This window comes from Rhinichthys klamathensis, unplaced genomic scaffold, assembly GCF_029890125.1.
Source record: "Rhinichthys klamathensis goyatoka isolate OS25496 unplaced genomic scaffold, OSU_Roscu_1.1 h1tg000237l_1, whole genome shotgun sequence".
In the NCBI taxonomy this organism is placed as follows: Eukaryota; Metazoa; Chordata; class Actinopteri; order Cypriniformes; family Leuciscidae; genus Rhinichthys; species Rhinichthys klamathensis.
The window spans coordinates 637,371-651,889 of record NW_026606760.1 but is presented as its reverse complement, the minus strand read 5'-3'; the positions used below and the strand labels follow the sequence as shown (position 1 = coordinate 651,889).

The window sequence follows — 14,519 nt, the reverse complement described above, 5'->3', positions numbered from 1 at the left end:
AACCCGACCTCAAAGGCAGTTTGTAGAAAGGGAAAGTGAGAACCATTGTAGTGCCTCTCTTTTTTGTCTCTGCTCTCTTTCTGCACTCAGGGCAGTGAGCTGCAGTAGAGCGCTGCGAGACACCAGGTTTGTTTTAAGAGGTGAATCCAGCTGCCAGTGGGCAAGTTTAAAGACATTAGGGAAGCCAGTCGACACCCAGCCGGTAAAATATTTAAAGATGTGTTACATATACAGCAACTAAACGAATGAAGCCTCATCACAGCCGCATATTTTTGACGTGGTGCCGTACATCTGTGATCAAATACAGAGTGACTTAACAAAAAAACAGGTTAAATTAAGCTAGTATGCATTCAAAGCCTGTTTTTTGACCGCTAAGATCTTAATAGAGAAACAGCCTCTGCTGCATCTTTGACCTACGAGTGCTCGGCAGCCTCGAGGCGCTGAAAGGTTTAGTACTTTCAAACATTCTCCACGAGGGAAGCATTTTTCAAAGCTTCAGGTCAATAGAAGTGTAAAAGGGAAGCTGTGAGAGGCTGCCTGGGAGTCCAGGGCCATAAACACACTCGCATCGGAGTGTGACCTGGTGCCTGCTAAGGATACATGAATATTCATGTTGAATTCAACTTTTTATTTCAACCATTAAGTTCCCTTAAGGGTCATTAGGCTGGTTTCACAAACATCCCCTGTCAAGACTCACAATTTGGAGAGAGTGTGAAGTCAGATGTTGTACTAGATGTTATTTAAACTTCAGTAAATATATGAATAAATGAATAAATAAATAAATGATTCAATAGCTGCGTTTCCACTGCCGGGCCAGGGCCGAGCCGTGCTAGTGCGTGCCAGGGCCAGTCGCGTTTCCACTGTCACTTCCGGGGCTTGATCGGGGCTTACTCGGGGCCAACGGCCAGGATTTCTGGCCCGTCGAATACCTTGGGCCAAAGCGGGCCAGCTCGGGCTAGAGGAGTGGTTACGAACAGAGGCGGGGATTACGAGAGACAGGAGCGCCGAATGATTCTGTCAGCATTAAAGACTTTTAAAATAATTTAACTCACTTTCATGTTTTAATGCCTTCTGTTTGTGATCCGATGTGGATTCTGATCACTGTATAAGGTAGAAATATTTATACGTGATGCAAAAGACTATATGCGCGCTAACCATTACCATAGTAAACATAGTAAACGCTTGAAGATACGCATAGTAAAAAAACATGGTGAACGCTTGAAGAAGTCAGACCAATCATAAAAGGCTATCGCAATCATGTTTTTATTTTATCTGTCAGTAGCCTACATATACTAGTAGTCTCTTTATACCGGACTATCTACTTTTTTTCGGGAGCTTCCTGTTTCTCTGACTGAAAATATATCTGTAGCTGGGAGTCGAGACTGTGCTAACGCTCCTCAGGTCGTATTTTTGGTGGCATATAACATTATTTGTAGAAATTATCATTGTTTCTAAATGTGATATGTCCTGTAACTACCAATAAACAGAAACAGCCTCGACTGAATAATGTAAGTGTGTCCTCTTTCTTTTGTGAAATAGACCTAACGTTAACCGTCATTTATTTCTGTGTGACTAATGTGCAATTTTGACATAAATTAATTCATTATGATCAATGTATCACTTTTTATTGTAAACCTGTGGTAAAACATCGATGCTTGGGTTTTAAATATTCAAGTAAACAACAAAAATGCCAGCAAACGGCCGCTTTTATCATGTTTGTTTTGCGATGCACGCTGTTTCCAGTGATTTCTTTCTGATTAGTTTTCTGATAAAACTTCCATTTGTTGGTGAAATGATGGGTTAGTGTGACGTTCCAGAGAGGCGTGTTGCGGGCGTGTTTTAGTGACGCGCTGTGGAGCTTCTGGCCCGACAGTGGAAACGCAGGCCAGGTGCTACTGGCCCGAGGCTATTAGCCCGGCACGGCCCGTTTAAAGCCCTGGCCTAGCACTGGCCCGACAGTGGAAACGCGGCTAATGACTCACTCATAAATACTTCATAAATTACTGGATGAATCAGTGTTTTTGAACGAATCTCTTGAACGAACGATTCAAATGACAAATATATTTTAAGTCACTTGATGTAATTGCCAAGTCACTTTCAAAAGGATTTGCTCTATTTTGATCGCTACCGTAGACATCAGTGTTTATATCAGAATTATAAACTTTTCTCCCAGTACTTCTGTGATAATATGAATATTTATGAACAATATGAACCGCTTTCTCTGGATCAGCGGCAGCGTGAACGCAGATCTGAATGTTCCAGTGTGATTTTGTCAAAGGTTTAATAGACATAGCCGAATCGTTGTCATTTAGCAATGAGATTGCATGGGTGAGATTGTGATCTTTTAACGATTAATTATGCAGCTCTTGAATGAAGAGACCAATGAAATAAACATGGCTTTAAGTTTTTCAGGTGGGTCTAACAGTAGTATTCAGGTAAGAAATAGTAATCAAATGTAAAATAACACTGGATAGTCTTTATTGTAAAAATGAAATACAGGTTAATGCTAACAATTTAAGTTACAAAAGTAATTCAGTCAAGAGCAGCGAGTGATTTTCTCTTTGTCTTTTGCTCTTTGATTAACATGACCGACAGCATCAGGTTTATTAGGCTGCTGTCACTTTAAGAGCTTATGCACGGATTCAATATACTGTTACACAACATGCAATTTCTCCCAACTATTTACGTTCTAAAACTGACTGTTTACTTGAAAACTTGCCAAGAGTTGACAATTTGTATGTATTTGAGTGCAATAAGCCATGAAAAAGAAATCAATTTGGTTCGCGCAAGCTGTTTGAAAGGCGGCTTTATGAGAGTGAGAACGTGAAGCTGGTATCAGGTGTATGGATACAGCAGAAAAGGAGTATTGGAACCGTTTCAGATATTTCAGTATTGATGCATTGAAATATCAACATTTTTGACAACACTAATATTGCTACATTTATACTTTATGTATATATAGTAGGGATGCACGATGATATCGGGACAACATCGGTATCGGCCGATAAAAGCTTAAAATGACCATCATCGGCATCGGCCGATATGAATATTTCTGCCGATGAGTCTTGCCGATAGGGTGGCGTGTTTCCTATGCGCACGTGACGACCGTGAACGAAGCATGAGCGCCAGCAACTTAAACTTCCAACTAGGGGTGCGCGTCTCACGGTTTTTGATCGTGGACGATTAAAATGTCTCCACGATCTGCTTTTGAAGAAAAATCATAGTATCGTGCATTCTATCAGTTCAATTCTGGCGCCTTCATCTCAACATACTGTACAACGCGACGTACATTCACATCACATGTAAACGCAGAGGTAGAGTTACACTCACGGGACACTGCAATTCACAAAAGTTCATTGTTTGCATGTGCGTCAAAGTCTTGCTAGGTAAACATGTCATTCACGTGCTGATGCGCTGTTCTAACATCCGCTTTTCTGAGCGCGTTACACCCGACGCTCACAGGAACTAAAAGCCTGTCACAGAGTCTGCATACTGGACTAATCTTTCCAGTCTTATTGCGCTGATACTGTCAAATACACACAAGGTTTACATAAACAAAGTTGGTTATGTCTAAAGTGAAAGCAAACAGAGAAAATCTGCTTGTCAAATGCGTGTATATTAGACGCGTCGCGTTACTCGCGTGCAGTTCTTAAAGAGACAGTAATAATATTCTGCCGCTTGTCTTTAAAGAGATACTGCACCCAGAAATAAAAATTCTGTCTATCTAATGTTGTTTCAAACCTGGATTCATTTCTTTCTTGTGCTTAAATATACTATGGAAGTCACTGGAGTACAGCAACTGTTTGGTTAGCCACATTCTTCCAAATAACTTTTATAATTTCAACAGAAGAAAGAAACTTGAGAGAGTAAATGATGACAATTTAAATTTTTGGGAGAACTATCCCGTTAATGTTAATAAAACAACAAAACACAGAGGAAATCACTCACTGCTCTTGACTGAGAACATTAATAGAAGCTTTAATAAGCTTTTTTTGCACTTAAAAAAAAATACAAATATATCGATATCGGCATCGGGCAAAATTAGTTTGAAAATATCGGCATATCGAATATCGGCCAAAATCCTATATCGTGCATCCCTAATATATAGTTGTGCAATAACTATGTTAAACAAGATTTGGCCAATTCTTTTATAATCATTATTCTTGTAATTGTAATGACTCTTTGAAACTAAAACAATTAATTGAGAGACTACATGGAATATTTGCGCTTGTAAAAATGTAAGCATAAACATAACAGGCAAAAAGGTGAACAGAAACTAAAACACACTTGTCCTTATTCAAAAGAAATTCCTAAATACCTTAAATTCATATTAAAAACTGAAATTCCTAAATAAATACCTTGAAGTCATATTAAAAACTGATTTTTGATGATCATGGACAATTGGACATGTTATGCATCAACAACCCTAATTCCAATATCCAGATATATATTAAATAAACTCCAGCTCCATGCCTATGAGGACGGTCATACTGTGAAACGGTCCTGTGATGCCAAGGGAAATAGACCCATGCTGCCTTCCTCCTACTCTCGTCAATCAGCCTCTGAATTGTTGTTTAAACAATTTTCAAACACTCTTGATATCAAAGGATATCTAATTTTGAAGTCTTTCACCACAGCAATTTCTGATCTGTGATGGCACTTCTGCTGCTCTGTGCCAGCAAAATTCAATTAAAAACAACTAATCTGAAACGTTATTAATTTAATCTGCATGCTGGGGCCCTCAGGGGCTTTGGTCTCAAAAAACAAGAAAAAACAGCCTCAACTCTTGCACATGGGATCTCAAATGTAGGTTGTTTTTCAATTCCAGCCAAAACAAGCCTTTGCACATACTATTTCTGGTGGCTTTTAGAGCTGCTCCCATTCTGCTGACGGAAGCAAGGAAGACACGACAGAATATCACTGGATCACATGACGCACCATACACACTCACCTTGACTGGATGGCGAGGTAAATCGTTCGACGGAACGCGACCAAGTTCACCTCTGTCTGGTCGAAAATGGTGACTTTTTCTTGTTCTAAATAAAGAGAAGAAAAACAGGAAAGAGAGCCGTAAAGATAAAACAGTCTGGCTGAAGTTTGTCATATGATATGTCTCCCTCCAGAGGTCAATAGTACTTGTTCTTTGCAGAGTGATTTAAATTCACAGGCTCAAAGCCTTTTTTGAAGAAGCAACTAACAGAGCTAAGCTCATCTGATCACAAGAGCAAAACTAAAGAACAGCAGAGAGAGACACAGCTTACACTGTCTGCCCTCAATGACACGGAGTACTTGAGACCTTAAATTATAATTAACGAGACATCCTACAGAAGTGACAAATTCAGGAGCATCTAAAAACAGAGGAGTGGTGCTCAGTCATTTTTTTGGGGGGGGGGGGGGGGGCAACATGGTCAATTTAAACTGAAATACTACACATCTCAAAGTAATAAATGTTGTAGCACTTTAATAAAAAAATACAATTATTATAAATTTCAAATGGCCCGCGTCTTGTCTATCAAAACACATTATATGTGGCAAATCATGCAGTTTCACAGTCAACAAAAGGTGACAGCACTAGATTTTAGGCCAGGTGACGCGGAAACTGAGTGAAACAAAATTTTATAACTGATAAGCGCTGCCATTTCTGTTGCTTATGAGAAACATTAAATGCGCCACCCCATTTATTAGCTCAGCCCAAAATACAGCGCAGCATGAGCTCAGAACAAATGCCTTTTCTCTCTGACCATCTCGATCACGCGACCAGTAAACAGCGCAGTGAGATCCAGTGAGGAGCATTCGAGTGTGCAGAGGTCTCTGATACAAACACAAATGTCTTGGTGATTTAAACTAGTTTAAAGCCAGATGAAACCAGTGCTGCTCACATTCTGAACAACACTGACATGTAAAACAGTCCACAAATCACACACATTTATGGATTTACTGTAGTAATACTAACAGTAAACATGTTATAGTGGCAGAAATGTGGGATATTCATATAAAATTGTATTATATTATTATGTAGACATGTATTAAATATTAAGGGAGTAGGCTAATGAAACATATGGCAACAGAAACTTTTGTTATAAGAGAGTTTTGTGCTTTTGTATCTATACTAAATGTGTTTTACTAAATACCTACAGTAAATACCATAAAGCCATTCTAGATAGGCCTACCATAGAAACAATGTTGTTAATTTTAATAGGAGTATTGTTCTAACTCAGTAAGAATATTTAAATTCTACCCTTTCAAATTTTACAGATGTTATTGTTTCTGTTAATGAAAATTAAATTAGTTTATGTTAATGAAAATTAACAAATAAATATAAAAAATTGTGTCCACAATGACGAATTTAGCCTCTTTTTACAAAAATGTGGACACCCCCTGCCTTAATATGGTCAGTTTTCTTAGTCAGATCAGCTACTTTCATGACCGTTTGCAGAAAATCTTGTTGAAGTCTACATGTTTATAGCATCTAAAAGTAACCATCACCCACTTGCGTACTGAGGTTTGTTACTGGCACAATAATGTAAATGTTTAACAGGACATTAGATTGCCCAAGCATCTGCATTCTTCCGTAGAGCATGTTTCCGGCCTAAAACTAAATTATGACTGTTTTAAGTGCAAGAAACTTTGTTAGTGGACCTTAGGGAGTGAGAAAAAAAGATATGATCCCTTTAATGCCTGAAACAATGTGCTACACTCTGGAACAGGCAGTCTCCTGATGACCATAGTGTTTTATGCAGTTTTCCTCAACACAAGGACCCAAGGGACCATATGAGCAGGATTATCTAGGGGAACTAATGCAAAGCATTGTCCCCAAACACCCGCACGCGCATAACAACTCAGACCAATGAGAGGAAAGCACCACTACCACTCAGTCATATAGTAACACTGAATATTAATACAGTTGTGCCCATTTTTCTCAAAGTATACAGTAAAGCATGAATATTTCAAATGAATACCTTCTGCAGCTGCCGCCTCTTCATCTTCCTCCTCATCGTCTTCATCTCCACTGCCGCCAGCGTCATCGCCAGAATCGCTGCTTCCTTCGTCAAGAATTTCTGAGGTATGAAAACAAAACAGATTAATTACATTTTAAATAAATTTTTTTTTAAATATTTTAAATGTTTTTAATTATTAAATGCACAAAAACACAACAAACTGTGGTTGGTAACTTCAGATGTTGGTCAGACGCAGGGTTGCTAGTTTCACTTTGTATTTAGGTTTACAATTTCAATTGAGTTATTTAAATTTCAATTGTGTTTTAATATTAATGGTGCACAAATGGCTTTAATTTCATTGGTAATTTTAAAAATATGTTATATTCATTTGTATTTAGTTTCCATTCATTCCCTACGGATATGAATTACATCAGATTATCAGGCATTGAAACCAAAAAAAAACCCAAAAAAACTGCATTTCTGTTTAGGTTTCATTCAAACTAACTGCACATTTATACCTCAGTATAGTTTGTTTTTGTGAACTTTATTTTTATTTGACAAAAATAACCTTGGTTTTTTCTAACTAACTGAATGGTTCTGGGCCAGAATAAGCTGTAAAGTAGACCAGACTTCATGCCGATAGTTGTGACAGTTTATTTGTCTTTAATACAGAGCCAGACAAGTTCCATTACTGTAGAGAACTCCAGTGCTGTCTAAGTCTCTATCAATTAAAATTTCATCCTGCTTGGGATTCATTTGAATTTGACTTTAGGAAAAAGTGACAAGCGTAACACAAACACACTCTGGTCTTTGCCCAGGTCCCCTGTTGGCGTCTTAGGTCATAACTATGTTCTGTCACTTCCTCCACTGCTGACGGATTCCATTGGCTTTGCTTCTCAAGCCGTAAACGGAGTAATCATCTTCGCATCAGAGAACAAGCACCTACAATAGTTGCAATCAAGGGCCAACATTTCAGCTTCCTGTACCATATGGCTGTCTCCCATCCTTTGTACAATTAGTACACAATTAAAATTCAAATGCGCTCGCAGAGACGGTGCATCAGAGGGCATCTCTTTTAATAGGCGGTAATGAGAAGAATGGAATATGCATATAGCTAACGAGTCATTAACTCACCCCGTTTAATTGCTTTGTACTTCTCCTCGTTCTCCAGGAAGTTGGGATCCAACTTGAAGACATCTGTAAAAGGAATATTGTTGATGTAAAGCAGACATTTGTTTGCAATTACACGTTTCGCAGCAATTAAGTCAGTGCCAATGAGATGTAATCAGAGGCAATTACCCATAAAGAAAAATGTGCTGTGTATTAGTCGCATTACATAAAAAGAGCTTAATGTGATAATGGCTGTTCATGCTCCCCGAAGGCCTGCTAGTATGGATTTTCAATTAGTGCACTTTGTCTCAGAAGCCTCAGAAAAGATGCTTATCCATAAACATCAGTACAGAGTACAGAGAGGCTAAATATGAGAAGTGAGAGAGCAAAACCTTCAATTACACACAGACAGAGCAGGGACTGCAGCCTCTGGTTTGAGAGCATGCGTTCCATCGTGGGTGGCTTTAGAGAGAAGGAAGTCATCCATAAGGATCGTATCAAGGTAATTAGCTGCTAAACTTTTTTTTTTTTTTTTTTTAAGTGGAAATTAAAATAAAAAAACTTGATGCATCCATTTAATCATGACTGACACAGTTAAGAATTAAAACTACACTACAGTTCAAAGGTTTGGGGTCAGTAAGAACTTTTGAATTGCATTGAATTTAATTGAATTTAATTGACTGAATGACAGTAAAGACATTTATAATGTTATAAAGGATTTCCATTTCAAATAAATGCTGTTCTTTTGAAATTTCTATTCATCAAAGAATCATGAAAAAAATATTTCATGGTTTCCACAAAAAATATTAAGTAGCACAATTGTTTTCAACATTGATAATAATAATAAATGTTTCTTGAGAAGCAAATCAGCATATTAGAACGATTTCTGAAGGATCATGAGACATTGAAGACTGAAGTAAAGATGTTGAAGGGAAGTTACACTTTAAATAAATTACACTACAGTTATTTAAATTTGTAATAATATTTCACAATATTACTGTTTTTTCTGTATTTTTTACAAAATAAATGCACCCTTGGTAAACATAAGAGACTTATCTAAAATCTAAAAATCGTACCAACCCCAAACTTGAACGGCAGTAACTGAATTCAAATTCCTTAATTTGAAATCCAATCCAATCAGTAGTTTACTGGAATGTAAAATCAGTGGTTGCTGAAACTTTTAAAATTCTGTAAATTGTAAATTTGACAAAGCACTTTATTGAAATCTCAAAAACAATATTTATAAAATTATATTTAGCAAAAAAGACTGCTAAACTAAAAATCTTAAACCAGTTTTAACTGAAATCTCAAATCAGTCATCCATTCATTCCAACTCTTTATATGAAGAAATGGAAAAGGTTTAAACACTCTGAAATGGCATGAATAAGTGCGGCTGATCTTACTTAAGATGTCCTCTGTGTTGTATTCGTCCTCCAGAGGAAGCATGTGCGTGAACTGGTCCTCCTCCTCCACTAGGTCAAGCCCTTCTGGGACGATGGGGTGGTCCTTAAACCCATCCTTCCTGATGGCAAACATCACCTCAATCATGTACTGTACACGCTTATCTATCTCTGACTCATGCAAGATGTTCCTCAGACGTTCAAAGATGGCTGGAAAAAAAACATGACAGTGTAGATATAACGTAAGATAAAATCATCCATTCAATACTGATAACTAATGAAAATAGTTAAGAATGTACCATTGATGCCTCGGGGAGAGACCTCTGTCAATTTGAGACCACACTCTTTTAGAAAGCTGATGGCAACCTCCACACTGTCATCAGTGGGTCTTTCCAACAGCAGGGTTAACATCTCCAGACACAGGACTTCATGGGCCTTAGGAACAAAAAAAAATTACAATAATAAAGTACATTTAAACACCCCTACTCTACAGTCTAAACAAAAATCTGTTAAAGCTCCAGAAGAACATACCACATTCTGGTTGATGAGATGAGCCACGAACTTGGACGCTGTGAGACATTGTTGCTGAAAAGATTAAAGAAAAATTAGAACATTATTTAAATCAGAGCTCTATTTAGAAACCCACAGCCAGCTTCCTGAATGCTTACTTTATCATTCCTCCTGTAACCTTTCCGGAAATTGAGGATAAGTCTCTTGAGGATAAGTTCTCCGATCTGAGGAAACTTGGAGTTGATGATGGCCACCACAGCAGAGTACACATGGGTGAAGATGGGAGAGGCAGCCTGGGCCTGAAGTGTAGACCTGGCCAGAAGACCCCTGGAGAGAGACACACCAGTGTTTTGTAGTTGTTCTGGTGCAACTTTACAAGATCAACAAGGTGCGTGGAAGAAAAGCGAAAGAAGCTTTGGGAATATACCACCAACACTCATGAAATGGAGAGATCAAAATAGTCAGAAAATGGAGCTGAAAAGATACAACTCTTTATTTCACCAATGCGTTTCGGCGCACAGTCCTTCATCAGGGCTAAAAGATTACAGGTGCATAAAAGCTCATTTTTGTCCACTGCACTTCTAACATGCATGCTGGAATTGAGCATTTGGCCAAATTAAGATATCTTAGGAGGTAGCATAATGCTGCCCACTTTTTGAAACAGACTTCAAGCTGGGATTGTGCCTATGACGTCTTTAAACGCTGCCTATGTAGACAGCACAATAGGAACAAAGTCATAGATCAGTAAAGCACAAAATCAGTAGTCATTACCTGCCCCTCACAATATTCTCCTGCAGCAGCTCTTGAATAATGTTGGCAATGTTGGAAACGTTCACTTTGTTGATCAGACCATTGATGGACTTCTTCAGGGCTTCCCAGCTCATCCTCTGATACTCCAAACTGTGAAATTAAAAAGAAAAGAATGGATGAAAAACCAACTACACTGATCCCATGTATCTCTTGATGGAGACACGTTCAGCCTGTTAACACAGCAGGTAATCTTGAATTTCTAATTCTTGTCTTTAGTGCACCATAATAGACCATTTTAAAGGTCACAGTTTGCACAACTGTAATAGCAGGACAAAACCCTCAACGCTGTCTGCTCTCCAGTCTGTACTTCAGCATGAAACAGCATGCATGGAAAACGCTGATTGCGAGTCATACTCGTGTTCTTGGAGAACAGCTACCGCACCCCCATCTAATCTCCTGCCCTTAGCTGCTCTTGAGACTGATCTCTGATGTATTGTCTCGATCACCTGTCTTTCAGTGTCTGGCCTCAAGCACACTCCACTCCTGCTATAGATATCCCACATCCCTAAGGGACACCTCTATATTTCCTGGCTGGTGACCTCTATTCTCCTGCATGAGGAAATTTAATCGACCCCTTCATTGAATTCATGTGGATGCGTTTCCCATCATCAATAAATCACAATCTATTCTTATCACAATGTCTGAAAAGACTCCAAAATCAATATAGTTCAAGATGGACCAACAAAGACCACCTATCTTACCTGATGATCGCTCCTTATTAGAGCTGGGCAATAAACCTAAAAATTATATTTCTATATTTTTCAGCCTTTTGACAGTATTCAATAAATACTTTAGTAATTTATCTGCTCTAAAAATAGCTTAAAGAGCTGATCATTATTAGGCATTTGAAGCCAATTAAATAAAATAAAGATGCAAAAATTTAAATAGTTAAATGTTTTATTAAAACATTTAGCTATTTTCTCCCACACTGTTTTTCACAAGAACACCAGGGAAATTGAATGAATAATTTATTTATAAACACCAAAATAACAAATCATTTTTTCAAATAGAAATCTTTTGCAACATTATAAATGTCTTTACTGTCACTTTTGATCAAATTAATGCTTTCTTGCTGAATAAAAGTATTAAATCATTTTTTCATTATGCGCTGATTCAAAATAATTTCCATAAAATAATTTCTCTTTAGAGTTTTGAATTGATTCATTGCGGTGGACAGTTTGAAATAAATAAATGTAAATCTACAAAAAGTGAAACCAACCTGCTCTTGTCAGTGATCTGAGCCTGCATCATACGCAGTTTGGCCGGTGGGATGTAGGCCCCACCGGTGCGGGTCAGGATGGGGTCCAGTGCTTCCTTCCTCTTCTTCACTGGAGGCTGCTCGGTGGGAGGTTTATCATTTTTGTCTGGGGAGGCTGACCTTCCCCTCCTCCTGTGTTCCCAATCCCTCTCTCTGCTGGAGCGCCGCTCGTAACGATCCCGATCGCCATAGCGTTCTCGATCACGCTCCCTGGATCTGATGCGAGGATAGCGGAGAAAATGTCATAACTGAAAGGTGCAATTGTTTACATCTGGACGAAAAAGACAACAGCAAATTTGTCAAGAACATAAATCACCAGGATCCCTCACCTACGACCCCTTCCGTAACGTTCTTGAGGAGAGCGAGATCTGGAGCGAGATCTAGAGCGGGATCTTGACTGTGACCTCTTTTCATCCCTGAAATAGAGAAAAACAGCAATGTTTTTAAGACAGGTCTCAATTGTACATAGATTTTCTTAAATCAAGAATAACACAAGTTTTACCTCTCAGGTGAGGAGCTTTTTTGTCTGTTTTTGCTCTCATCGTCAGAGGCTCGCTGAAACAAACAAAAACACAGACATTTTTATTGGATAGCACTGTTTAAGTAGAAGTGTTTAATAAAGTAGGGCTGCGCAATTTCCATGTAATCGCACTGAAACCGATTTGGCTTATCACGATTTTGAAATCGCAAAGGCTGCGATCATTTTTTTTGGGCAGCTTGTCATTGATGTATAGCACTGTAAACAAATTTCTTACACGAACACATCGCTTCACTTCAGAAGGCCTTTATTAACCCCCCAGAGTCGTGTCGAGCACTTTTATCATGGATGGATGCACTTTTATGGACTTCAAAACAGAAACGACCATTCACTGCCATTATAAAGCTTGGAAGAGCCAGGACATTTTTTTATATAATTCCGATTGTATTCCTCTGAAAGAAGAATGTCATATACACCTAGGATGGCTTGATGGTGAGTAAATCATGGGGTAATTTTCATTTTTGGGTGAACTATCCCTTTAACATTAGGAAAATGCTGTACAACTGTAACTCACCTTGATATGTGTGACACTACTCTTTATTTTGTGCACTACACCATCATCACTGTCGTCTTCACTGCTGTCGCTGTCTGAACCGCTGGCCCTCGCCACAGCACTGCCTGCTCGTGGACTCCCATCTCTGATGCCAGAGCTCTCAGGTTGAGCTGAACCAGAGCTACCCTCGTGTCTACCTGCTTCAGGGTTACACAACATTAAGACAAGGTTTTCAGACAGCTGCCATCATTCAAAATAAAACCACAGTGATGAATAAACAAAGAAGATAAAGAGGGTCTAACTTCTTTTAAAAAGAATGTCGAGGAGGAGAACACCAGAATTGACCGTTCGCAAAGACCCGCCCCCCTTAGTTACTGTCGCTATGTCCGACAAGCTACGCTGCTCTCACACACACACACACACACACACACACACACACACACACACACCATGTTCTCACGCAGTGAAAAATACATCGCGGACTGACAACACGCTGACAGACAGGACAGACCAGGTTACTTTTCGGTTACTTTTGATATTAAACAAAGTCTCACCTTTCAAATTTGGTAATTTTTTTTAAAGAAATTTAAAGTCGGCATGAAATCAAATTTGACAAATCTTCTTTTAATATGTAATATTGTAGTGTTTATTATAAATGATTTATCTGTGCACTTCATTATTTTTTTTAAATTCATGTACCCTTATAATCTTTAATCAAATACATTACCCTTCCCTCCCCCCTCAAAACGACCTCTCTTCTCTTTCGGTCACGTGCCATGGCCAAAGGGTGCGGCCAGAGCCGATGAGGGTGCGGCTATCGGTGCACCGCCTCTCAGAGAACCTGTCAGTGGTAACGGTGGGGAGTCCGGTGGAGAGAAATCCTCCACAACTGAATGTAAACTGGCATTCAAATCTGCCTCCATTTTGTTTGCAACGCCCAACCTCCAACGATCCAATCAATTCCCGTTGAGACGAAATCTCAACTTCCGTTTCATGCCGACTTTAAACAATAAATACCGTTTTGTGGCTCTTTAATGTGTCATGACAGACCGCTGTAGAGCATCAGTTAAAGCTGCCCGTGATCCGATCATCTCTTCCTTCTAGTTCATTTATAGCACCAAATAAACATGAATGAACATAAGAAGGAATGTTGTTTTAACCGCAGAAAGGCATCAGTACATTCCGTTTTTCAAGTTCAAATCCTCCCATGTTAATCTACTAACTCTCCTGACTGCTTTGTCGGACAAAATGGCGGATGGCGAAGTATGATTGGTCAGATCACCTGTCAATCAAGCTCCCTGCGAAGGGTCAATTCTTGGCCACACTTTGCTAGTACTGACAGTCCTCTAAATCAAGTATTCTGTTACTGTTGCACGGTACGCATGCCATCAAACTGCCCAGGGGTGCGCTTCCCAAAAGCTTAATTAGACACTAATTCTAATTCTAAGTCTTTACCAGCATA

General features: G+C 38.9%; 1 protein-coding gene across 2 annotated transcripts in view; it reads right to left on the bottom strand.

Moving 5' to 3' along the window:
- cwc22 (CWC22 spliceosome associated protein homolog) overlaps positions 1 to 14,519 on the bottom strand; it is a 53,117-nt gene that overhangs the window by 26,361 nt on the left and 12,237 nt on the right. Inside the window, exons 3-14 of one of the 2 annotated variants that reach the window (XM_056265692.1) lie at positions 13,079 to 13,257; positions 12,529 to 12,581; positions 12,356 to 12,442; positions 11,988 to 12,242; positions 10,730 to 10,858; positions 10,117 to 10,285; positions 9,980 to 10,033; positions 9,748 to 9,883; positions 9,452 to 9,658; positions 8,073 to 8,135; positions 6,960 to 7,058; positions 4,952 to 5,036 (exon numbers count right to left, since the gene is read on the bottom strand). In XM_056265692.1, the coding sequence (XP_056121667.1) occupies positions 4,952 to 5,036; positions 6,960 to 7,058; positions 8,073 to 8,135; positions 9,452 to 9,658; positions 9,748 to 9,883; positions 9,980 to 10,033; positions 10,117 to 10,285; positions 10,730 to 10,858; positions 11,988 to 12,242; positions 12,356 to 12,442; positions 12,529 to 12,581; positions 13,079 to 13,257 (1,516 nt within the window). The remainder of the gene's footprint in view (positions 1 to 4,951; positions 5,037 to 6,959; positions 7,059 to 8,072; positions 8,136 to 9,451; positions 9,659 to 9,747; positions 9,884 to 9,979; positions 10,034 to 10,116; positions 10,286 to 10,729; positions 10,859 to 11,987; positions 12,243 to 12,355; positions 12,443 to 12,528; positions 12,582 to 13,078; positions 13,258 to 14,519) is intronic. The other variant, XM_056265693.1, reaches the window with a different exon arrangement.